The sequence below is a fragment of the Thunnus thynnus genome, chromosome 9, assembly GCF_963924715.1.
Source record: "Thunnus thynnus chromosome 9, fThuThy2.1, whole genome shotgun sequence".
NCBI lineage: Eukaryota > Metazoa > Chordata > Actinopteri > Scombriformes > Scombridae > Thunnus > Thunnus thynnus.
The window spans coordinates 17,949,597-17,976,397 of record NC_089525.1 but is presented as its reverse complement, the minus strand read 5'-3'; the positions used below and the strand labels follow the sequence as shown (position 1 = coordinate 17,976,397).

Below are 26,801 nucleotides of genomic sequence, written 5' to 3'. Positions count from 1 at the left end.
ATAAAAAAATTCTGACGCATTTGAATCTTTTGTTCATAAGCATTAAAGGAAAAACATACTGTAATCCAGGATTATCATTATTCTTTATTTTTCACACATAAGAGTAAGTCAACATAAATGTTTCAAATGTTATAATCATATTTCTGTAAGATATTCCATTAAGATTGTATTTTTTTTAATTTTTCATCAGTATCATATTATAGGTTTAAAGTTTAAGGATCATTCATCACTCAATAAAGACAGCAAGACTGTGAAAAATATTCAATAAAAAAAGAAAAACAAAGACTCTCCCTTTTGTCTCCTTCACTGTAGTGTTTTTCAGAGTACCTGTTTCCCCCTTTTCTTACCCCTCCCACCTGTTTCACTCACACTCACATTGCTTTTTCTGGTCCTTTATACTCTCTTTTAGCAGCCTTCATGTGAGAAAAAGATAAATAAAACATTTGTAATAACTTAACATCTCTGGATTTAAAAAATAAAAACAGAATAATTTAAGAGGATTTGTTGCCCATTGAAAACCCGCCTCCGTCGCTGTTGACGTGACATTACTTCTCAGTGAGTGACAGCTGCAGGATCCTCTCCAGCTCCTCCTCTTCCTCTTTCTGCTTCCTGTGACAACAGAAAGAGATACAGTTCATCAGAGGAGCAATGACGGTGATTTACCATTTTTTATTGTTTTCATCCACATACAGTTTGTTTTTAGCTGCAGAAAACACAGCAAAGAAGAAGAAACAGAAATTGTATACAGAATCATTTGATCCTCTGTTTTTTTTTAGCGTTTCCTCTTATCAGTTTAAATTTGAGTGGTTATACTGGAGCGTCTCAACATCTTTATAGTGCTGAGTGACCTGATGTTATTACTGGGTGCAGAGGCAGGGAAGGATAATCTGTTGCATCTGTTCGGCATGTTGTTTTGCTATGATGGCAGCGGATTGAAGCACGGCAGCACTGATCCTGGATGCCTCGCTGTAACGTGGGCTATCTTATGTAATCATTGCTCCAGTTATTGCAAACCTTGTGTTGAACCACCTTTACTGTTGGTGTTTACAGATTTTCCTTCATAATCATTCATTCACACAGCTGTCATTTTAGCTTGACAATTGATTGAAAGAAACTGCTACAGCTGAAAGCAGTTATATTACTGTATTAACGGCATTTCAAGGTCACAGTTTAGTGTTTTTTTAGTGCTACAGTAGCAGGGTAGTAGCATCAATATGATCTGGAGAAGGTAAAGGGGAATATATGTTAAGGAGAATTCCCTGTAAACACTTGAATCTTAATTCCTGGTATTCGACTCTAGTCACAGATTAAAGAAGCCTGGGGAAAAACTGTCCAAAACTGAAATTGTAAGCCGCAGAGACGGGGGAAACTTTAACCGCAAAATTAACTACCTTGTTTGAAAAAATTAACAAAGGTATAAATGTCAAGTTTAAGTGAATCTGACTACTTTATCCAAGCAGCCAATGAGCAGTCATCTTAGGGTGCCCACTACATGGCTGTTGCAAATTACAATATATAACGTTCTTGTGCCGTCTCTGTATTAATGCACGCAATTAACAACATGGAACAGACGAGGAGCTCCCTGGGTGAGACTCTGACATCCTGCTATTACAAAAAACAAACCCTACTGAGCCAGAGTGGAGTGAAATGCGAGAGCACACTGCGGCACTAACTGTGTGCTCACTTACTTGTAGTGAAAAAGAAAAAAAGAAGAGGACTAGATGACAAATTTGGAGAAGAGAATAGCTGTGGCTGAGAAGTTTTTCCAAATGTTGAACGATTCCTTTAGTTCCAGTTAAAGAAATAGTTCCACATTTCAGCAGATACTCTTATTTGCTTTCTTGCAAAGAATTTTGTGAGAAGATCAGTACCACTCTCATATATGTCTGCCTCACCTGTCCATCTCCTCCTGCTCCCGGCAAGACAGCTCCATGGCGATGCGCAGCTGCTCGTCGAAGCTGCTCGCCACACCGAAGTGTCCCGATAACCGTGGATCTGTGGCTGTGTTGAAGGAGAGCGGGGAATTGGCAGCGGGGTCCAACGGGGAGACAGAGGAGGGCTGGCTGGGGTCGGACATGTCGTCTCCCTCTCTGCTGGCCAGCGAGATGGACAGGGACTCCTGGATTGCCCTGTTAAAGATACAATTAAAGAGGAAAGAACTGAAACATTGTTAAACAAAAGAAAGGAAAGTTTCACTGCTGGGCTTCATTACAGGATGTCTGGGAGGAACTGTTCCCATGAGAAGGTCAAAAGAAAGAGCTAATCACTGAGTTCTATTCAGAGAAGTTTAATTAAATTACTGCACATGCCAGAGGTTTTCCTGAATAAAAAAGAAGCAGACATGAATTGAACCTCAATGGTTTTACAGTAACAACTATAAATGCTCATACTTAGAATAAACTCTACATCTGGTTGGGGTGGACTGCATAAAAGTTATATCTTGTGTGAGGATATATTATACTAAGCAAAGCAAAGTTACACTAATGCACTAACATCTTGACAAGTAAGTTTTTGACTAAATTATTCACCCTTTTCTTTACAAAACGATCTGTACACAATACACAAAATTAAAGAAAAATCTAAGAGAAATGACAAAAAATATATTTTTTAGCAGATGTGTCAGTCGTCATTTGGTCGGTCTATCAGTTTGTGCATCAGTCTCACATAAATGATGATCAGCATGGCTCTCTGGTTTCTATGCTTGACATTGACTTCAGCATTCAAGGCCAGAAAATGATTAATATACTGTCAAATGAGTAGTTTCCTTGAAGTTAGGACCTCCTGCCTGTTAGTGTAATATGACAGAAGGTTAGCTCACCTCTCCAGCTGAGAGTCTTCCTCATACAGCGGAGACTGGGGCACCGGGCGGCTGTTGGTCAGAGCCTCCCAGATGGTCACCTAAAAAAAATAACGAAAAATAAAACACACATATGAACGTGTGAGAGAGAAAGTGGAGTTTAACAACTGGCTTCAGATATAAAGAGAAACCTGAAGAGACTTTGTTGCCTCAACAAAACTGATCACTAACTTTTAAAAGATTTATTGGAGGCATATTTTGGATCAAACATAAAGGAAAAAAGAAAAGAAAGAACCACAAACGGCATTCTTCATATATAATACATCTTTGACTGGTAACTTTCAGGCTGTGCTCTGACCTGGTCACTCTCTGTACCAGCGTCCAGCAGGCTCTGCTGGATGGCAAACTGCAGCAGGTTGTCGTCCTCGTCCCTCATTGGCTCACTGCGACCAGGACCAAGGGTGGTGTAGTCTGGCGGGGGCTCAAACACAGAGGGGTCCACCTCACAGTTGAAGGGAGCAGAGGGAGACTGACCTGGATGAAGATAATTTACAACTTTACTGTACTGAATTATTTTTAGAATCTCATTTTGGAAACAACTTCAATTTTGAGCTTCTTTTTTATCCTCAAACAAAAATGCATTATTGTGTACAAATGTGAGTTTTAGATTCCTGCTCATTATGGGTCACTGTGACGAGGCATTGAAATGTATTTTAATCATTTAATGTTATTTTAATGACTTGTGTATGTGTGAATGGATTGGTACCAGTTTCTTCAGAGCCCTCCGGTTTGTGAACCGTCACCGAGCTCACCGGCTCGTCACAGCCACACAGGTTACTGAAGGTCACTCTGGCGTTCAACACATGAAACAGAGGAATCTCTGGAGGACAAACAGAGAGTTTGATTCAGTCAGAAGATGTAATGGGGTCAAGTAGCAACAAGTATATAGTATAAGTATATAGTAAAGAACCGGACGATAAAAGAATTTTTTTTCGTTTTGGGAGATTCAGATGGCTGATTATCCCTGTAGGAACAGTGGGCAGTAGGGATGAAAACATACAGGAAGAATCATGAATGCTAAGATGTGATGGCACCACAAAAAGCGTGAACCAGGAGCCAAGAATGTCCTCATTATTTTGGTCATAACATGTCAAAATAAAAAGCTGCAGCCTAACTACAGGCCCAGAGCTGGTGGGGAATCTGTTTTTGCTCCGCATGTGAGCTTCAACCTATGTTAAAAAGTGACTCCTCACACTCACCTATCTTGACCGGGAAGCCTGGCGGCAAGCGCAAAGTGATGAAGTCACGCAGCTTGGCAAAGTGGGCGTTGGAGATGGCCATGAGGTCGATGATGGGTGTCACCTGCTCAGCCAGGGACAGAGGGTGAGATTCACTCAACCACAGGGTCGCTTTAAACCTGGAGACGACACAGAGAGAGACAGACAGAGGGGAGGAGAAAGAAAAGACGTTACTAGTTCAACTACATTTCTCAGTAGTGTGGTGGTAATGTGGCTGTTTATTGAATCAAATAGCTTTTCAGTAGCAAAGCTCTTTTATTGATCAAGTAGTGCAGTAGTGTCACACACAGACACATAACCCACACTGTTGCACACTGCTCCTAATACCACTGTGAAGAGATATTCAGAGCCAAGTGTGCCTCACAATTCATCACTTTTTACTGTGCAACACCAGACCAGTTGTTGTTGGTAATCTGCCTACAGGCTGGTTTTAGGAACAACAATAATCAACTGACAAGAAGGAATTGATTTATAGGTTGGATTTAGCATAAACATGAATATTAATATACAAATGCTACAGTATGACATAACCCCCACAGATGGTTATAAACAAATATTAACAATTAATCTTCTTGATTGTGTTATGTATCTTTTATGTAGCCTAAATTAAACCTACCTGCCTCTAGCTAATTTGATTTAATTGCTTTGTATTTCTCCTCTCAGCTCCTGAATGTAACACTGTTAGCTTCAATGTAGCAAACTACTTTTGCCGTGTTGCTGTAGCTTAGCTTGCTACATTATAGCATTTAATGTAGTGGAGATTCATTTAATGTAGAGTATCTGGTAGCTTGGCTCGCTTCACTTTCCAAGTAGCTTCCCAACACTGACAAAGACGCATTAAAAAAGCTTTTAAGCGCTGCAGCTTTCTATGCGTGGTCGTGTTTTGTTGCCGTGGCTCAGTCATACCTTTGGACTTTGCTGGTAAGCTCGACGGGACGTCCGATGTCCCGGCCGTTCAGGTTGAACTCTGCGTTGAAGTATTCCTCCGCTGTGATGGCTGTGGGGTTGTGAGGACTGGCACACTGGGACACATTACTCTGACAGAAAGAGAGAGACTTATATGTGACGCTGTTCATCCAAGGAGGCTGCAGGTGGTGTATGTGGATGTGACGCAAAGGCACTGTGGAGATTCTTACCCCATTGTGAGCTGTATGCTGCTCAGCAATTCCTAGGAAGGACTGCAGAGGAGTCTTTGAGCCTGAGTGGGAATAATGTAGAGAGATCATTATCAACCTGCAATGAAAATTCATTATATTTTTGGCTGGACCAGCAACGAACAAGCCCAATGACTGCGGTTGTCCACGAGTGAGTGATGAAGCTACACCACTGGTCGGCCGGCAGAGTGTTGAAGTTGGCCGTTGCTCTTTCAAAATGAATCACCTCTGACGCTCTCAGCTCCAGTGTTAAATGCAGAAAAGTCAGCTAAACTCCTGTTTAAAACAGTCGCATACCAGCGTGTCATCGACTCTCCGGCTGGCAGCGCTGTCAGCAGCCAGCAGGAGAAACACTCTGTGCTGCGCTTGCATTTTATAGCTGAACTAATACCAGGAGGCAAGCTTTTTATTTCTCTGACGTTTTCACATCACAAACGTTGAACAACAGCTTTAAAACATGAGTTTTGCAAGTAAAACATGCGACTCATGTAGCTGTTATATCAGTTTAGTGTGGGGTGACTGCTCTGCAGGTGCGCTTGATTTGGCTGTAACTGCAGTAACCAGGTGGAGATAAGCCTCATGAATTTGCACCCAAAATGCTGTCAAAACATTCATTTACAATTTCCACCGCAGCCTCCATGATCATCAACCGGAAAAAAGCAGAATAAAGGTGCGTAAAGGCATGAGGGAGAATATATAGTTAAAGCACCTCAATAAACCATCACTCTGACAAAACCCTCAATACAGAGTGAAAAACGAGAGACATCCGTAGAGTGAAACACATGAAAGAGCGGGGGGAGATAACAGATAGGTAATTAGAATAATTATTAAAAAATTAAACATCCCAAGATGGATAGTGTTGTTCTTTATATCTTTTTTTTGACTCAAACATGGTGATATGCTACTTCAGTACACTTTGACAATAAATATTACTGGGACCACTACAGAAAATTGAAGATGAATATTTAATATCCAGGAATTCACATTATAGACACTACCACCGACTATCCCTGTAACAAACTGGCCACAATTTCACACACTGACCATACACGGTGCAGCTGTATACAAGGTTTTGACCTACTTTTGTTTGTCATCCGAAGCATTTCACAAAATTTTACATAACACAAATAACCTATGAGTCAAAAAGAACTAATATACTTTAAATGTTATTTTTGGGCCTAAAAAAGTGTTTATGAGTTGAAGTGCCACATGATATTACTTTACCACCACTACAAATGTGTGTGTATGTGTTTGGGTGGTTGTGTGTTCACCTTTGCTCCTCGACTTATCCTGGTCTGATAGATGCTCCGTCCTTGACCGAGTCACCAGCTCCACATTGGTAGCACTGTAAACCTGCACATATCAACACACACAAAGGAAAAACAAACTGTTTTTACACTTAGTTTTACTGAAGCTTCATTCAAAACAGTTTTAATAACCAAGAAAACATTAATTTACTGTAAAACAGCAGGAGGTAAAACTGGCCTTTAGTGTAAAGATCTAAATTCCTCCCTGGTTTATCTTAGAGAGAACGTACAGAATATTGTTACTGTTTTGTTTGTAACTTATCAATTTCTAAACCGCATCTTCTTTGTGATTAATTTTCAATCTCAGATAGAGAAACCAGAATAAATATAATATTTATGCTGAAAAACACTATAAATAATCTGTCCACCGACAGAGGAGCTTCGGCGACCAAAGACAGAAAATTATAGGACCAAATTCTCACAATGTTACTGCTGCTACAACCCACATCTACAAACCAACCAATCAGAATATGACATGAGGTGATGCAGAATACACTAACAGGAGCAACATTTCATTAAAAGGTTTAGTTTACGGGGGGGGTGGGGGGAAACACACAAACCAAAATGATGGAGGTAAAACGTAAATGAAGTTTATGGAAAGGAGAAAACCTTCTTTGCTTTGCTGCATTTTGAAAACACAAGAGTGGCACAGATACACACATTCATCACATAATCTGACATGTCCAAATTCATATCATCGAGTCCAACACAAATCATGATCAAGATTTTATTAGACACCACTGTGCCATGCAATAAACTTACACAAACACACTGTCTATATGTGCCTTAAAAGGAAAATTCAGACAATGCTGGACAATTTGCAGTCACTGAAGAATGTTACTGTCAATTTTCAGGGACTGTCAAATGGTCTGGGCCACATGGTTCGGCTTTGTTACTACAAATAAATTAAAGCCTATAATAAGAATTATTTCAAAAAATCTGGCTGGCTCAGCAGTCAGTTACCTTGGCTTCATATCCGCTGACCACCTCACTCTTCTCAGAGCGCCAGCCCCAGATTCCCGACTTGTTCCTAAAAATAAAAAAAAGGAAGCAAAGGGATAAAGTAAAGCTTATGGTAGTTTTTTTAATATTTCATTTTAATAATTTCCATGCTAAAATAACTACAAGCTTTCATTTTTTGACTCAGGTTTGAACCAGGTCGATGGCCTCAAGATATGTTAAAAAAACTCAACTGAAAACATGCCAAAAAAAAAATTTAAGGTTAAGTTAGCAGCTCCACAAAACATTTAGTGACATCTTATGGTTTCATCTAAGCGTATTTGAATCATAAGACTTCTGCACATGGCTTGCAGAAACACAAACAAAATCAAGTGTGCATGCTGGTGAAATGACTGTGTTTTGTGACTTTGTCTGCAGTGTGTGTTTGTTTTACCGCTCGAATGCAATGTTGCGTGTGTTGAGGTGTGTGGAGACGATGGGCGACGTGAGTCTCTGGGCCGTGTTCTCCTGCGACGGCTGCATGGCTGCCAGCAGGGAGGGCGCGTCACGAGGAGACAACACGAGCGGCTCTGTATACACCACCTGCTTCTCATGGTCCACCTCCATCACCACGGCCCCGTCATCTAAGAGGAGCACACAGGCGGATTAGGACGGCAGAGGACGCAACAACCTGAACTAAGGATTGACTAGAAGCATGATATCTCTGCATTCATCCAAGTCCAAGTCACGTCTTTATGAGAAAAGTGCAGGTCGAGGTGCACATATACAAAGTCTCTGTATGGGAACAACAAGTAATGCAGATTCTAGGAGCATACTAACCCCCGCCCTTGAAGATATAGCTGCGTCGTCCTTTCAGCCAGGTCATGTGTTCGAAGCCCAGGAGAGTGGTGTCCACACGTAGACACGAGCCACTTTTCCAGACCCGATAGACGTCACTGGGACACACTTTAGACACCAAGGGCACTGAGAGGGGAATTGAAGAGGAAATATTATAGAAACAGGAAAAAAGAGGCAAAGAGATGGAGGGAACCAAACAAGGAAACGCAGATTCACATAGGAAGATGAGATATTTTCCTGAAAAATTTCTAAATATCACTCACTACATTAGAGCTACAACTAATGATTATTCATATAAAAGTAAAAAGATAAATACCCATCATGCTTTACCGAAGTGAGGTTAAAATTGCTGTTTGTGTTCTCACTAAAAGCCAAAATACTAAAAGCAAGTATTGAACTTATAATGATATGAAACATAGGAAAAGATAAATGAACAGAAAGATTCATTTATTGTAAATAGTAGAATTGAGTAATTTCCTGCTGACAGATAAATGTTTTAAGATACAAATCATTTCAGCACATTATTTAAAAAAATGACTAAGATATGGCTGACCATTACAAATTCCTTGTTCTAAAGTCACTAATATACTGCAAAAACATGTTATTAATCTTAAGTACCAGCTGATAATTACTGTAAATAATATTAACAACATTACCCAGATTTTAGGTTGCAAAATTGAATTAAATGTTCATGTCAGCAGATTTTGTAGATTAGAGAAGGCAAATTAATCCACCAGCGACCAACTGAACTGAGTAATCCTGTCAAATACATGACAGACAATAACTCTAACGGGTCACATTCTGAAACCATCCTGTGTTAAACTTTCCCTCCCGTCACATCCCTCAAAGCCTGCTGAGCGACAGCTGCTGCGACGGGAGCTGTTCAACTGCCGTGGTGCTGAAACTGACCTTGGTTAAAAACTACGGTGGCCCTGAGAGCTCACCGCACTGTAACTTCAGTAAGCACAAGGCAAATTAAGAAAACATCATCAATTTGACAACACATGTGCAGCATTTAAAAAAAAAAAACGTGCTGCAAATACAGACAACACAACACATTACAGACACGAGGATACTTAAAAGTAGAGATGCACTGATATCGGATATCGGTCCGATACTGACTCAAATAGCTGGATCGGGTATCGGTGACATTGGGCTGATCTGGTATCAGATATCCTTATTTTAATACATGACAATTCAGTAAATGTGTATCTATGTATTAATTTGTTTCATTTTGTTTTACAAAGTTAGGAAAGCAACTTTTAAGTCAAGCCTGATGTTGCCTTACACATGATAGACTGATCCCAGTCTCTTCCACACAGTGAGGCATACAGCTTATTAATTCAACACTGGTATCAGTACTCTGTATCGGCCAATACCCGAAGCCCAGGTATCGGTATTGGGACTGATAAAGTCAGATTAGTGCATCCCTACTTAAAAGTGATGAACAAGTCTGGACAAGCTCGTTGTTGCCACGGTTTGTGACTCACGACGTTATTGAAGTCGGCTATCTGTCAGCGGTGTTGGAAAATGAGCTGAGATGTAAGTATTTTTAGTTTATTTTAACATTGTGATCACAAGTCCAGACGTGTTCGTCACTTTTAAGTGTCCTCTGGGAACACTTCCATTGTGTTGTCTAAAATGTGTTGCGTTGTCTGTATTTGCAGCTTGTTTCTGGAATATGTTGTGTTATCTGAAAATGCTACGCATGTGTTGTCAAATTGATGAAGATGTTTTCTTAATTTGCTTGTGTTTTGTCTATTTGCATGTGTTTTATTAAGTTGCAGTGTGTTGAGTTTTCAGGGCCACAAACACATATATATTTATGAAAAACACTCACCCCAACTGGTGAACTCCCACTTCATCTCAACATAGAAGTCCCGCGCCTGGAAGAGACCGAGGAAATCAGGTGACTGAAAAACAAACTGTCCAGAAATCTTTAACAAAGCTTTGAGCAGTTGCTGAGCATCTGACGTGTTTCTCTGTGCAACAGGTAGAGTGTCAGACGCAGAGTTGAACCACTGTGAGGCCTTGATACCTGTCTTAGTTTGCTGAGCAGTTCTGGGATGCCCGCCAGTCTCTCAGTGGCACGCTTGAAATCTCTGTACTGAAGCACCAGCTGAACAAGCTCAGGGTCCCCGGTGCTCACCGCCTCCTGCAAGACTGGAACATACAGAGGTGTCTTAGTAAGGTGTTGGGCCACCACGTGCCACCAGAACAGCTTCAGTGCACCTTGGCATTGATCCAACAAGTCTACTGGAGGGATGAACACCATTCTTCCAAAAGGTATTTCCTCATTTGGTGTTTTGATGATGGTGGTGGAGAGCGCTGTCTAACATCTCCCATAAATCAAAAAAATCTCCCATAGGTGTTGAGATCTGGTGACTGTGAAGGCCATAGTATATCATTCACATCATTTTCGTACTCATCAAACCATTCAGTGACCTCTCGTGCCCTATGGATGGGGGCATTGTCATCCTAGAAGAGACCACTCTCATCAGGATAGAAATGTTTCATCATAGGATAACGGTGATCACTCAGAACAACTTTGTATTGATTTGCAGTGAGTCTTCCCTCTAAGGGGACAAGTGGACCCAAACCATGCCAGCAAAATGCCCCCCACAGCATAACAGAGCCACCAGATCCCCTCACTGTAGGGGTCAAGCATTCAGATCTGTACTGTTTTTTTACTTTAATTTGTCACCCATCTGTACATTTACGTTTAACAGTAGGTGTTTGTTACTCCCTCAGCAGCCTCAGGACATGAAACTGGAAGCCACAGCAGAGCACTCACTGGTCCAGCCCTGTGCGTTGCAGTGTGTTGGGTCTGCAGAGTGTCTGAGCAGCACTCGGGTTGACTCTAGGTGGCCCAGACACACAGCCAGCTCCAGTGGGCTGCGCCCCCTCGGATCCAGGCGCTCCACATCCTGCTGCAGAACCAAACACACGAGCAGCGTCAGCGCAATGCAGTGCGACATAACAAACCACCAAGCACCAGCTGCAAAATAAACCTCCCTGCTCACCTCTCTCTTCTGCAGCTCTCGGTCCAGCTCCAGGTACTGATTGTTCCAGACCAGAACATGCAGAGGAAACGCTTCTTGAGCCATGGTTGTCGCTCGCTTGACAGTTAAAACAATAGTAAAAGCTACAGTATGTTTGCAATATGACAACAGATTGCAGTGACACCACAGCAGCAGCAGCAGCAGCAGCGACTTCAGTGCTGGTCTGCACAGCTGGTTGGGCAGCTAGCTCAGTTAACACAGCAGAAAAATGGACAACTTAAACGCCGGAGGGGAAAGTGTTTCACCCGCAAAACCTGTCAGTAAGCAAATATGTCAAAAGAGCCACCGTTAGGCAGTCAACAAACTGGTATGTTGTGTGTACCTATTTAAATTAGTGGGCTGAGTTAGTCTGGCTAACTCAGCCCACTAATTTGATGTAGTAACAGCTAGCTGAGCTAACGTTAGCTAACTGGCTAATAACAACATTGTTCCCTGTTCTTCTCGGCACCTGTTTTCCATTCTGCACAACGCAGGAAAATACTTTACACCGCTAACAATTTACATCCGTTCATTTTTTCCCCCCTACACACACGATGGAAATGTTGTCGACGAAAGAAAAAATATGAGTGAAATTGCCGGCTGGTAAAGTTGGCTTAGCTACCCCGCCGCCGCCGCTGCTGCTGCGACCATCCCCTGTTTATATCGCAGAGCTCAAAATAAAGAGAGATACGGCCTTTATTATTCCAGTTTCACATCCAGGTCACTCCAGTTTAAGTCCGATGTTGGTGAGAAACAGTCCTGCTTGTCTTAAAGAGTATTAAAACCACATCACATCTGTTGTCTGCTGGCATGCGTGTAAAAAAACCCCCAGCTTTGTTAAGATGAAGACATTTTTTTTTATAGCTGCAGCGCTATTTGTTTATTATTTATTTATTTATGTAGGCGTCGCTTCATTTCCAGGTTATAGAGAGATGCTGGGTGGAGCCAGGGAGGAGCTGATGCTTCGGTCCTGCACATGAACTGCAGTCATAACATAATAATAGGCCGTAATAACTACGGATACAGTCGATTGGTCGATCAATCAATTAGTCGACTGACAGAAGTTTAATTGGCAGCTATTTAGATGATCCGACTAATTATCTGTTTGCCACGTGCTTGTTCTTTTAATGAGGATTGGCTGCTTTTCTGTCACTGAATGTCTTGAAATTTTGGACTGTTGCTCAAACAAAAGATTTCTACAGATTAATCAATTAATTTAAATAATAATCAGCCAATTCGATAATAAAAATTGTTAATTGAAATGGTTGACATTATTATGCTTAATCAATCCCTCTGTAAGAATAGAAGTTGCCCATTGTTTATCATTTTTTTTTATTTTTCTTGAAAAATAACACAAATAACATAAAGTGAAAAACACTTCTGAAAATAATTACAATGCTACAGGATTCCCGTTTTGATAATCTAAAAGAGGAAAACACATTTACACAAAAGTATATATTTATATATTTATATTCATTTGAAGGGATATGGCCAGGAGAGCAGTCTGGGAGGAGACCTTTTGATACAGAACCACTATACTTGTAGGGAACAAAGAAATAAGCAACGCCTCCCCCCCAAAATAAAAATCTTACATCTCTACATTGAATTGGACAAGGTCATGAAATTCAGTGAAAAGTAGATGCTCACATTTTCATCCATGAAAAGAGAAAAAAAAGTGTATCAAAGAGGGGTGGGGGAGCAATTTTGCCTAGAATATTAATATTTTTGCTCTAAATGTTGTCTCTGTACAAAAAAACAAAGCAAAAAGGAGTTTGGAAATAATAGCACCTGAAGTCTAACGGTTGTTTGAAAATGCACCATTTATCTGACACCTAATCCTTGGCTTTACCCCCAACACTTAATGCAACCTGCCCTAGTTGGGGTGAGGTCTTGTTGCCAGTTGATTGACTTCACACATTGTCTTTTTTTTTTGTCCATGTATACTCTTATCACGCATACCACTGGAAAGTTGCACCCAAAATGCCTTTTTCAAGCTTAACATACAGCTGGTCAACAGGCAATTACAGAATCTCACTTTACACGTCACCTTTAGTCGTCATTAAAAAAAAAAAAAAAATCTCAACGCATAGTTTTTGTGCATAAAGCATAAGTCTTCAAAATGAGATACCGGCCGGTGAGTCCACTGTTGCTCTCAAATGTGACAGAAGACAATCCAACATTTAAAAAGGAGCTGAATGTAGCTAAATGTAGCTGAAATTAAAAGAAGTTCAAATGAGTCACTTGATAAATATTAGTTTATGGGGAAAACAGCAAAACAGAAGACAGTTATTCCCCCCAAATATGAAACTCAAAAGTCTTTATCAGTTGCATTCGCAAGGCAGGAGTTTGTGTTGGGAGTCAAGATTGGCATTTGACCAAGGACGATTTAAGCCAGCTTTGTCATAAAGCAGTTACCCAATGACTGTGTAGTCTAGTACAGCTAATTAACTGTCCGTGTTCTCCCATTTCTGGCGATAAAAAAAAAAAAAAAAAAAAAAATCTGCTGTCACACAACATTTAAAAAAAAAAAAAAAAGAAAAAAAGAAAAGCTCCTGAGTCTCTTTTTAGGTACACGGAAAAAAGAAATGTAGGTAACATTGAAAAGAAACCTTGTTCCAGCCGTGACAACCCCCTTTAACCAACACCACTTAAGTGAGTTAAGCACCCCCAGTTAAAGACCCCACCCCTGCTTTTACGTGAAACAGGTGCATGTGAACTTCCCTGCCTTTCTGTGTCCTTTTGTGTCACACAGATTCACATTAGGATCCACTCCCCCCTGCCTCCGCCACCTCTGCTATCAGAGGGGGCAGGTGCTTAAGATATCCTCTGGATCAGTTTTTCATCTGATAGGCAGTAGAGAGTGTTGACTGACAGCTCAGAGATGAAGGCCTCACAGGCCTTGCGGGAGACTCCTTTACAGCCTCGCAGGTCGAGCAGTGATATGCAAGACAGGCGGCGGAGATATTTGAGACACGTGTCTGTCAGTTTACTGCAACCTGGGAAAGAAACAGATACAAAGACAGATCAATACTCGTGAAATCAAATAAACACATTGTGTGTGTGTGCATATTTCCATCCATCTCTCACCTCCTAGGTTGAGATCTGCAAGTGTGTTTCGGGTGGACGAGCCCACAGCAGTCAGCAGGTTGATGGAGTGGTCTGTAAGGCTGTTGCAGTGGGAAAGGTCCAGTTTTGTTAAGTGGGGCATGTGGCGGATCACCAGGCGCAGAGTGGAGTCACTGATGTCCAGGCCAGCTAGTCGCAGACACTGCATGGTCCGTAGCTGGCTGCGATTGTCACAGCCTGGAACAAAGGGGTCATTTGGAAAAAGGCAAGGAAGAGGAAAATGCAGGGAGTTTGTTAAGGAATTTGAGAAGAAAGGCAGAATAGATACACAATAATTACTGGATAAATTAACTACTGCTACTATCATGCACCCACTTGATCAAACTGAAGCTACTCTTTTCTCACCTGGTGGGGTGACTAGGTCCCTGATCTGAGAATCTTTGACCCCATCTGCATACCGCAGGTCCAGAGAACGGAGGAGAGGGCAACCAGAAGAGCAGAGAGCTGAAATAGATGACCAGGAACAACCTGCCAGCATCAGATCCTTCAGCCCTGAAACAAAGACAAAGATTGAAATATACATACATTGTTGGAAACTTGAATTCACTGGAAAACTCAAATATAAATAAAAGATATTATGGAAGAAACAAATTAATACATAAATATGGAAAGATATAAATACATATATGTTTACATACATGGATTTTTATATTTTACTGAATTTATTGTTATGATTATTACATCAAGTCTTGGCTGTTTTGGTATTCCACAGATATTGTTTGACAGAGAGAGAAAGTGGTGTTTTGTGTGTGTGTGTGTGTGCGTGTGTGTGTGTGTGTGTGTGTGTGTATGTGTGTGTGTGTGTGTGTGTGTTTACCAGGCAGGCGGCCAACGAGCCAATTGAGCTGTTTTTTGGAGATGTTGGTCCAGGAGAGATCGAGTGTGACTGGCTGTCTCTTTATGATGCCTGTTAGGGCCTGAGGACTGATGGTGCGCTTGATGCTCAGGTCAATCCGCGCCCACAGCCGCTTGTCTAAGCACCTACAGACCAACAAATACTCATGAAGGAAACGTCTACCTATCTATTGTCTATTTACAGAGACATATGCTAACACAGACCTTATTGTTATAGTGTTTGAAAAAAATAAATACAAAGCACAGGGTTGCTTGTCACTTTGCACAACTTTACATGCTTTAACATTATCTCAGTAATGAGTTTGCAATAAAAAACAGAGGTCTTACCATTTGTACCAGTTCTTGCAGACGGCCATGCAAACGCAGAGATCTGCTCGACTTAAGTAGCGGAAGACAGAAACCCACACCTCCCTCTCACAGCCCGGCCCATTCCCACCGTTCTCCCTGTCTGCCTCGCTCCCGCCTTCCTGCAGGGCGGACAGCGGGATGCGGAGATGAGGAAGCTCAGCGGATGAAGAAGAGGAGGCCCCATTGCTCAGTTTAGCTGGTCGGTTCATCCTTGTTCTTTTAGAGGCCTCTAGCCTCTCTGGGTGCGAGGGGCGAGTGTCTGTGTGTTTACTACGAGTGAGTGGTGGTGTGTGCCTACTGGAGTGTTGATCGGGACAGCGATTTCTGATGGGCGGTCTGACGAGGGGTCTGGTCTGGTTGTGTATTGTGGAAGTGGCAGTTTGAGGGGCAATAGCCTCTAATTTGGGGACAATGGCTGACGGGTCCCGCTTGGCCCTGGTTGGCCTTTGGAGTGTCACTTTAAGATATGAGCCATCTTTGTCCCCCATTTGACTGTCCTGCTCCATCTCCTCCTCATCCTCCTCCTCCGCACCATTTTGGTTGGCCACCTCACTCTCTTCCTCTTCTCTTTCTTTGGCTCTCCGTCCTTGCCTCGATTGCGGCTGGTTCTCTTTATCGCCTCCCCTCCCGTTGTTCTGCCCCGTCTCCTCTTCCTCGTCATCGTCGCTGCTGCTGCTGTTGGTGCTGCTGCTGCTGCTGTCCTCGCTCTCCTCCTCCAGTTCTCCATGGCTTCTACCGCTTGTGATTCCTCTTCCTGCTCCTCCCCCTCGCAGCCTCACCCCTCTTCCCCTCCCTCTGCGGGGCTCACCCGTCGACTCAAGTACCAGACCGATGGAAGACTGCTGCTGCTGCTGGAAGGACCCAGACCCTCCTGGAGAGCTGTGGTAAGGGGAGCCACTCGCCCAGGTGGGGCTCCGGCCTCTGCCCTGAGATAGTCTGCTGGTTGGGGAACGTAGCCGGGACAGTAGTCTGGAGCCCAGCAGCCTGGGAGACCGATCTAGAGACGACTGTTTCTGTTGGGAGGGAAAAGGACAAATAAGATGACAAATGAGAGCAGGATAATGCACGATTCAAATATCAAATCCAGTCTTACAACAGGGTATAAATGGTATTATAAATAGTCCATTTATCATTTAAACAGTATTATTAATCATCTATCACTTATATTTACAAAAATAATCATAATGGCTATAATGCATCTTTGATGTACCAACTTGCTTGTACAGAACCACCTCTTAGAACAATACTACATACATACCCAATGTAGTATTAGGCAATACAGAATCATTGCAGAAATAAGTGCTTTGCTTACCGCTAAGATCTTGCTGCGCTCCAATTTTATCTGCAAAGAGCAAAAGGGGTTGGGGAATGAGGTATACATCAAATAAGGAAAATAATCATAGTCAGTCAATATAGTCGTGGCTTTTCCTGACACATCATATATGTGGAATCTGCCAAACAGGTTTCAGGTTGTCTGCAAGTTACACAAAGATAAAGCAGAGATTCTTCAAGGTCTTTTTAATCACCAAAACAAAACTGAGAAATGAAAAAAGAAGAAGAAAAATCTCTGATGATGACAAAAGTCTGTATTACTGGACTGATTTCTCACTTCTAGGCCAGGTTGAATTTTCAGTGCATTAAAATCTCGACAATGTTTAAGCATCTAAAACTTTTTAAGACATGTAGATATGTGGAATTTGATGCCAAAATTTCAATTTGTCATAACTTGCTTTTGATCATCAGGAAAAGTCAGAAAAGCATCTAAATCCGAATTAAAAAAAAAAAAAAAATCAAAATCCAATTAAGTTTGCGAAGCTGGCAGCAGTTATTGTTTCTGGCCAATCATGTTGAATGTTTAGACAACCAATGAAGGGATGTCTTTTGCTGCTGTTCTTGTTTGGTAGATTAGAGCTGTGTTATTAATGCTTAATGCTGACTGATTGGAAACATGTTGCCAAAGTTAAAAGTCTTCCAACAGAAAAAAATGCAGGAAAATGTTTCATGACATCTCCTTTCCTCTCCCTTACCCTCTTCTTCAGTCTGAGCTCCAGTGCATTTGCTCGTTTGCGGTTCTGTTGATGCTGCAGTAGCAGTCTCTGAGAGGGCGGAGGTGCTGTGGGTCGCGCTGGGGGTCTGCCACGTCTCGCTCGTCTCACCCTTTCGCCTACACCGATGCCTTCCCGATATGCAAGTTTGGACGGTGGCAAGGAGGTTGAGCCCTCTGACTCACCACTTTCCTCGTCACTGGAAGACTGGTGTGGCAGGGACAGGAAGAGATGGAATGTGTCATTGCAATTTCAACATCAATCACATGGTGAAATAGTAACAGTAAAGGAAAGTTTTCTGAGTGGAAAAAGTGTCTTATAGATTGAATAAACCGAGAACAGAGAGACAGATCAAGTTAAAGAGAGAATGTATGTTTGGTACCTCTGATGCTGAGTCTTTGCCTTGGTAACATTTGGGACATTCCCAGCAGCTCGGCAAATCCTTATTAACCTTCCCCTCACCAGGTTCCTGATAAAGAGAACAGATAAGAGTTTGAAACAGCAACCAGCAAACCTGAATTGTAAACAGCAAAACCAAACACACAGTAACTGTGTTATGGATTCAGTGTATACTGTGGTATACTCACCTTAATGCACTGACGATGGGCAATCTGGGAACAGACAGAGCACTCCATGAGTGTGTGAGTGCTTGGGTTTGACTCCTCCGATTCTCCCTCTCCACATATGGCACATCGCGCTGTGTTCGGCAAGGCAGGCTAGAGAAAGAGAAGGTAATATTTTCTAGTTAGCAGTGTCTGGTAATGAAACAGAAACTAAACTTACTTTTTGAAGTGACAAGAGGAATAATAATTCAACTAGGGGTAAACTGGAATTATTTGATCCGATACAAATACAAATTATTGTGAGGTTTCTGAAAACTGATATATGCAGTATAATCAGTATAAATGTTGCTTTTTTATGTCAGAGTTTAAAAATTAAAACAAAAGACAACAATCCCATTTGGTTATATTAATAAGTATCTAAGAATCATTTTGGAGGAAGTTCTAGAGATGTAAAAGAAAAGCAACATAACATCATAAGTATGACATCAGTCATAAAACACAGATTTGAGTAACTACTTCCTCCTAGAACGTACAGTGCACACACAGACAGATGGACAGCCTCAGCTGCTGCCCAGCTGGTCAAAGTGCCACAGACACAGAAGCAATGATGGGTATCACAACTCACTGCTAGACACTGTCTCATGATGCAGCTCTTCTTCATGCGTCCAGGCCCACCAAACTTCCTCATGTCGTGGCAGTACTGGCAGGTGCCGCACTCCTTTCTGCAGCAGGCGGCACAGCGCTTGCACCTCACCCGTCTGCGCCTCAGGGCAGAGATGGAGGATCGTTTGGTGGATCTCTGACCCAGAGGCTTGTGGAGGGTGGGGCGGGGACGGTAAAGCATGGGAGCAGGAGGTGTGGGAGGCTGGTACCATGACGGCTGTATGAGAGACAGTAGCAGGAAAGGGCAAAGAAAAAAAACAAGGAGTTAAGAGTTGTGTCCAACCTTGTTTTGCTGAAAAATAATAAATTGTGAAAAAGAAACAATATTTGTAAAGTAATCAGATAGTAGCTGAGGTAAAAATATACACATTTTACTAATTTGTTAAAATCACAAATGCTGACAGTGTATGCTAAAAGCCAAACAGCAAGTTACCAAAGAGGGGTAAAACTCATTTTAGTACACTCCTAAACCCATTTTCCATCAAATACTATACTGAGATTACATAATTAAGACTGAGAGTAACTCTTTTGTAGTTGTGGTGCATCAAGGCATTTCACAGCACTGTTATTTTATGTGTTTCTTGGTGGAGGAGGCAGTGCATGTCTGCAAAACATGCTGATGCTGCATTTACAGAAGAAGCAGAAGGGCTGGATCTGAATCATAATGAAACTGTGGCGTCATTTCGGAGAACTGTGTAGCTGAAAGTGTGTAAACATTTGTTCTTTACTCACCCTTTTGGGCCACTTGACAATTGGCTCTCCAGTGTAGGACAGCTTGGGGTTATCGTTGGCATGCTCCTTTAGAACAGCCTGAATGTAAGTTGAGGAGAAGAAAAAAGGAGAAGTAAGACAAATAAAAGATGAACCATATCAGGGTTTTCACCAAGGGATAGCAGCCTAAAAGAACTAATGACAAGCGGTGTAAAATCTGTTCATCGTGAAGTGAACCTACCACTGTGCAAGAAACTTAGCTGACACTCACCCTCATGTCCTCTAGCAGGGCTGCAGCATTCCTGATCCCTGCAGGGACACACTTTTTGTGTGCCGGCAGCTCCTCCAGCTTCCCCAAGAGGTTCCACAGTCCCTCCAGCTCAAAGGGGGTCAGTGCGTGCTGAGGTTTGATAACTTCCGCTGCCTCTTCTACTTTGATTTCTTCTTCCTCCTTCAACTTGATCTCCTGGATTTCAGCGTCACTGTCGACTCCATTGGAGGCGCCATTCCTGGGTTGATCATTGGTTTCAAGGTCAGCTTGAGTCAGCCCTGACGAGAGAGAGGACATGATTAGTAGAGGCTCATCAGTCGACGAATCGATTTATGTGTGAATGTAAGAAAAGAGTGCAGCAATGTTTGCTCATGTTCATCAGTCCTCACCTATGCCTAGGGAGTATTTTTGGAACTCAGGGGTGAGGTGAGAGATGTTAGTCAGACAGTAGAGGTATCTCTCCAGAACATACCAGCACATCTCGTAGTAGAACGGGTAGCGAAACTTTGCTGGCACCTAGAGGACGAGGACAGAAACAAGTCAGGGAAAATATTTCTCGGTTATTTTAAGTTTTTTTTTTTTATACACAAAGGCATGTTTTCTGCTTCTTTAACAAAATGCTCTTAATAACATGAAGCATTTGTCCCAACTCTCCTAGGCTGTGTACTTCTGCTTGAGAGGAGGTGGGAAAAATATGTTGCAGCTGCAGTGACTCGAGTCAGGATGTGTGTTGAGGGTTAGTTGTTGTGCTACTGGATATGTCTGAGAGAAGTTCCCAGTTGTTACACTGAGGAAAGTTGGCATCATGCAACTTTCCTCAACCCACTCACTGAGGCATCTAGACAGATTTAAGATCAGATTTCACTGACATCCACTAAAAATCTATTTTAACAGGTGACAGGATTTTACATTAACTTTATTATATGAATACACAGATTTAAGCATGCAACGTAAAGAGTGTTAAAAAGTCACATTATGATTCTGTCATTACAGTTTTTCTATTATTAGTATTTCCCCACTATGTCAAGAGGGCAGTTGTATACTGTATCAGAAGAGACATGTATAGTAAACGTGAGGTGTTACTCACCCGTGTGCGATCCTCAATACTGTAGATGTTGAGCTGCATGGGAATGTTAAAGCTGTGGAGGAAATTTCCTCCAAATACTAACGTATCCTCTGGGGTGTACACAGCATGGATCCAGCCTACAATGTACAAGAAACAGGATGGTTGAGTGTGTGCGTTTTTTTTATATAGGGAATTGTACAGCCAGTGTTTGTGTGAGTGACAGACCTGACGGGATCATGAAGGTGTTGCCCTGCTTGAGCTCTATCCTTTGACAGTCATGACACTTGTCTCCCAAGAAGATATCTCCCTGTTTTCCTGATAAAACCCAGTTCTCATACATCTCCAGGTTCTGGGGTGTGGGTGGAATCAACCAGAACACCTGCAGTAGTCACAGGTAAAAGGTCATGTATACAATCTCAATAGAGACATAAAGCAATGTCCATGGCACCTAATATGCACGTACAGGATGTTGAAAAGCAAGACTGAGTGTTACCCCAGGACCACATTTTATTTTCATTAAGTCAGCATGACTGAACTTAACAGAAACTAATGAATTTCAAGGATTGTCACAACAAAAAACCAACCTCTACAACTGATAAATCTTTAGGGATGTAAGACCGAGACTGACCTTTCCTCCTCGCAGTATGTGGTACCAGACTGAAGTGCCACCAAAGTCAATATGGAAATCTGTGAAGCAGCCCTGCACACTCATTAGACAATACCTGCGAGAAGTGAAGGAAAGAGAGAAAACACAAGGTAGAAATAAGAAAACAAAGGCATTAAGAGACTTATGAATCAAGAGTATCACTAATGTAGGGGACACCATCAATATTGCTGTTAAATTAAAGCACATCAAATGTAATACATTTCTGATGTCTTTAAGATACTCACTTCTGTACTTTGGGATAATGCATGTCTATGATGGCATTAGTGGAGTCCCTCTGTCTCTCCTTGAGATGGCGGGGCCACATGTTGTCCACCCAGTCAATAAGATCCACCTGGATAAAGAGAAGAAATAATTGGTACAACTCATACATTCAAGTGGTCTGAAGCAAACATCAGCCTGTGATTAATTACTGACAATACTCTCTGTATGTAGAGAAATTACATTATCTTGGGATCACATAATGTCACTGACACATAATCATATAATGACCACATAATAATGTGAACTTTGTTTAAATATATCTAGTTTATATGTATCTGTAAACTATGTGCACATTTGGATACGTTGTAAAACCCCACTTTGGGAGATTGTTAGTCTTCTTACCGAAGCTGGTCGTTGTACTAGATTCTCCAGTCTGGTGTGGCTGAACTCCAGACTGATGACATTGTAGAGTTTCTCTCTTTCTGATGGTGGCGTCTCATAGTAGCGCCGCCACTGAGCCATTGACATCTCGATTCCCTTCTGAGTGTTCACGTCCATCACGTCTACAATGCGTCGACTACCTGTAACAGAATTAACAGGAGTTCAATAACTGAGGCCACTGAGGGATTGGTTGCATAGCCAAATGAGCAGGCAAAGACATCATATTGCAAGTATAAGGGATTCAACTGGAATTAAAAATGTACGCAATACCCATTATTTTGGATTAAAATACCCAGCAACAGACACTTTGTATGTTACATTAAGTGGACAAAAAGCAAAACAATTTACTCCGTAAACGCCTTGACAAGAAAACTTACCAACAAACAACTTGACATCACTCACACTGAAATCAGGGTCTGGCATTCTGCAAAAGAGATAATTTTCAATTTATTTTCTGAACATGAGAACCATGAGCTCAAAGTTATAAAAAAAAGAAAATACTGTGCTTTTTCTACGTTCCGTTTATAAGTATTTATTAAATTAACTTTCACCTCAACATTAGCATCAAATAAAATCAGTCAATAATGCCATTAAAATGAATCAATTAATGTAAAAAATTAAGTTTAATTTCCAAAGTGCCCATTTTTATGTTTGAGGTAGATTATGTCCGTCTTTGCTGTGTGAACAACATCAATTTGTATTGTTCTGACTAACTGAATGAAAAGCTCATTGGGAACATTTGGGAATCGTTTTGTTCGGTCTATGGCATCATTTTTGTTGGCAGGTGAGATTTGTCCATCTTCCACCTGAATCCTTGCTGAATGCGCTGCGATGAAATAAGTTACCATGACACCAAATGCCACAATTGGTCCAAATCAATCTGGTCTGGTCTGTTAATTTGGCCAATTCATATGGAAAAGTTGCTGTAATTAGTTGAAAGTGCTTCATTAGCTCACTTTAACCTGCAGGAGTTTATGAAGGCTCATGTGGCGTGTTTTCTGGCGCGGGGGAAATAAAGTCATGTTGAGTGAAAATGAGTCAAAGGAATCTCCCAACGTCTTTACTGCAGTCTGTCTTGTATCTTCAAAATGTCTTTTTTTACACAAACAGGTGTTGGAAAAGGGGGGGTCATCTTATAATCAGGGTCATCTTATATTCGGGGCAATATGGTAATTTATGACTGAACCAGGTAAGCTACTTACTGTATGCCGAGGCCATCAGCTTTCTCAAAGATAATGGGATCCCTGAGCCCTTCCTTCTGGATGTATTCAAATGTGAAATCTAGAAACAAGATACATACAGACACCATGACACAGTTATCAAAAACCACAAAACTTGCACTGGGTAGATAACACAAAATTACAAATACAATATTCTAATTAAATTAGTACATATCATCAAGCAACACAGCACACAACAGAGGGTTAGTCTTAACAATCTTCACATGACATCAGATATGTATCGGAAAGTATATTTAAAAAAACATCTGTCAAATTACAAGTTGACGTCTCACCTTCGCCTTCCATGTGTTTGATCAAGTCAGAGCCAAACCTGCAGCACTGCAACTTTTCGTCTAGGTCGAATGTCCGTTTCCCTTCGATTTCATCATCTGATATCCCATCGTCCTGGTAGCGGCGCCGCGTACCTGTACGCTGTTGACAAAAGAAGATTTCTGTCAGCCTCTGAATCAGACATCAACTATATGATTTGTAGTGAGCCACAGGAAGAGGACAACACAAGTCAGTATTAACTTGTGGTAAGCAACATGGTTTGTTTACCATTGTGCATTTCAGCCGAGTCAGGTCAATTTTATTTGTGTAGGCCAACATCACAAATCACACATTTGCATCAGGGGGCCTTACAATCTGTACTGCAATACAACCATCCTCTATTCTTAGACCCTTAGGAACCTCTCACCCCCCCTTCCAAAACCTCAGAGTAACAGAGATCCCTCTTCCAGGATGGACAGACATGCAATAGATATGTGTACAAAATAGACCAGATGCCTCTGCCACAGCTCATCCCAGCCCCACATCTTACTGCATTGAAGATATTTTAACATGAGGACAAAGCTGGGTTATAGCAACCTATCAGCCAAGATGCTGTCAAGATTACATATTTATAAAGTTACATCATAAAAAGTGATTCAAGTGGTTGCGCTTGGAAGAACACCACATATGAAAGCTGTCAATTCTTTAAAAAAAAAAAAAAAAAGTGTGCTCCAACTCACAGCCTGGTGGACAACTGGTACCACATTAATACTTTTTCACCAAATTATTCTTAATAAGAAAACCTCTGCGACTCACACAACCAAGAGTAAGTACATTTGAAATGAGCATAGATGCAAATATCCACAATCTATTTGTAACATTGATTGACATATTTTCAAAATATTCTTACTTCAGTCTAATTGCTAAGACATGAGTTGTTAAGACACCCACGGGAGCTGTTTCTTACGTGTCTTTAGTAAAATGGAACCAAAACTGCCAACCATGACTAAACTAACGCATTCACCCGAGACAAGGATAAAAATCACAACAAATTAATCCAAGCTGATCAGTCAGCCAACTACCAAATCAGTTCATGTGGGAACCAAACAATACAGCATTACAATAGCAGGGGTTAATCTTCCACACAGTGCCCCTCCTTTTACCCCCCCTCCTGTCATTCACCCTATGCAGCACTGCTTGGCTAGACAGATGGATCAAGCACAACACCCCAGCTCTGAGATCTCCCCACCCCCATCCCTTTACCACGAATGTGGCATTATCTAAACTCTGATGCTCTTTACTTCAATAACTGAGGGCTGCAGAGAGAGGTATAATTTTGTTTGAAAATCATTTAAAATCATGACAGAAAGCCACACGGCTGTTTTAATGTATAGCTATAAAAAAAACAACAACAAAGGGAATAAATTAATAACAATTAAGCTACACTATATAGTGTGCTTCTATAAGGTTTTTATGTGTTCAACAAATAGGCCTAGACATGCTTTCAAAAATCTATCAAGGATAACAGCAAAAAGCTTTGTCTCATAAACATTTATCTATGTATCCTCTATTTTTAATAACATTCTCTTAACCACTAGTATCAATAAAACACAACTGTGTACACACTAGGAAGTTTCACCCCACTGATGTTAATTACTTTACAAGCAGGGGAAAGCATTGTTAGGAGGTGAGGCAAGGTCACAGCACAAATACTGTCCGGTTAGACACTGAACTTGACCTTCTCTTGAACCCGACGTCTTTAGACAGGTTCATTACTGTTATTAGGATGCCACACTTAGCAGAAAAGGACCACTGACTTGACACAAACTGTCCATCAGTTCAATCCAATACAACACTATCTATACTTAGTGTTTTTTAAAAGGCTAACCTTACACACACACACACAACTTGGATGAAAAGCAGAAAACAGTTGCAACTGGAAACATAAAACTAGTGTTCCGGGAAGCTACTCACCAAGCGTTTGCTGTACCGTGTAGGATCCTCCATAATGTCTAAAAAGAGAGGCAAAGTTTCATGAGCAGGGTTAAATTACGCTGGTTAGATATCACATAGGTGTCACGACGTTATACTGTGTTTTATCGCACAGAAAACACACACACACACACCTCTCTCTCTTAGTGGACAATCTAGCTAGTTAGTTAGCCCTGCTAGCGTGTTGTTGCACCAGCGAGCTAAGGTTAGCAACACGTACAAATATGACAAACGTTCACGTTGAACTTGCGTGAATATATAAAGACAAGTGCCGGTCACATCGAGTATATTCAAGGAGCAATATTCCGGAGAAATGTTTCTACTAACTGACGGTATTTACCTGGCGTTATCGGCTAACGTAAACTAGCTCAGTTGACAATCCCTTTCATAAGTCGTCGGCTAAAACAGACGCTAGCTCGCTAGCTGACATTAGCAGTTGTAAGCTTCTTTATCGTCACCTCTTCTTGAAACTCAGTCGCGGTCGTCAAGGTAACGTTTCCCAACTACAGTGTGTGAGGCCTCTCCGTCAAGTTTCCTCCCATGTTACGTGACAGCGGCTGTGAATATTGTTATGTTTATTATTATTATTATTAGGCGATAAAGTTAGAGCTATTCGATGCTCCGAGCCGCCATTTTCAGCTGGTCAAAACACACACACACATATATACACACAAACCTGAAAAAAGAAAAAAAAGGCTCATGACCCGCCCCCCTATTTAGTCCCTGTTCAGCGACGTTTGCACACAGATGCTCTGATTGGACACAACATGTGCTATTTAAACTAGATTATAATATGTTAATTTACAAATGTGCTTGGTTTGTTTTACCCGGTGGAAAGGTCGACGGGTTTTTACAGGGGCGGACTTTACCATTAGGTTTGGGAGGTAACTGTCTGGGGTCCCCAATTAAAAACGCCCCAAACAACTATAAATTTATTATGATATTTAGATATGAAAAATATTGAATGT

At 41.5% G+C, this 26,801-nt stretch overlaps 2 protein-coding genes across 4 annotated transcripts; both read right to left on the bottom strand.

The window, feature by feature from the left end:
- Positions 1-64: 64 nt before the first annotated feature.
- ankrd13d (ankyrin repeat domain 13 family, member D) lies at positions 65-12,275 on the bottom strand. Its single transcript, XM_067599384.1, has 16 exons — positions 11,377-12,275; positions 11,148-11,283; positions 10,392-10,516; positions 10,194-10,239; positions 8,336-8,479; positions 7,950-8,139; positions 7,520-7,586; positions 6,521-6,602; positions 5,232-5,293; positions 5,002-5,132; positions 4,057-4,214; positions 3,564-3,677; positions 3,156-3,331; positions 2,819-2,898; positions 1,896-2,129; positions 65-609 (listed from the first exon to the last, which is right to left on the bottom strand). The coding sequence occupies exons 1-16, from the start codon at positions 11,458-11,460 to the stop codon at positions 546-548; spliced, it is 1,893 nt and encodes a 630-aa protein (XP_067455485.1). The 5' UTR covers positions 11,461-12,275; the 3' UTR covers positions 65-545.
- Positions 12,276-12,709: 434 nt separating this feature from the next.
- On the bottom strand, positions 12,710-26,494 carry kdm2ab (lysine (K)-specific demethylase 2Ab). 3 transcript variants are annotated; one of them, XM_067599382.1, is made up of 23 exons: positions 26,174-26,494; positions 25,816-25,853; positions 23,865-24,003; positions 23,554-23,632; positions 22,729-22,775; positions 22,313-22,491; positions 21,934-22,040; positions 21,671-21,764; positions 21,268-21,421; positions 21,064-21,179; positions 20,366-20,492; positions 19,977-20,254; positions 19,727-19,804; positions 18,957-19,211; positions 18,356-18,484; positions 18,151-18,237; positions 17,751-17,975; positions 17,036-17,065; positions 15,703-16,736; positions 15,338-15,501; positions 14,866-15,012; positions 14,482-14,697; positions 12,710-14,390 (listed from the first exon to the last, which is right to left on the bottom strand). In XM_067599382.1, the coding sequence occupies exons 2-23, from the start codon at positions 25,846-25,848 to the stop codon at positions 14,209-14,211; spliced, it is 3,900 nt and encodes a 1,299-aa protein (XP_067455483.1). In that variant the 5' UTR covers positions 25,849-25,853; positions 26,174-26,494; the 3' UTR covers positions 12,710-14,208. The 3 variants fall into 3 exon arrangements, with proteins under 3 accessions (XP_067455483.1, XP_067455482.1, XP_067455484.1); XM_067599381.1 differs by having other exon boundaries at positions 26,292-26,494; XM_067599383.1 differs by lacking the exon at positions 26,174-26,494 and adding an exon at positions 25,968-26,108.
- Positions 26,495-26,801: the final 307 nt, after the last annotated feature.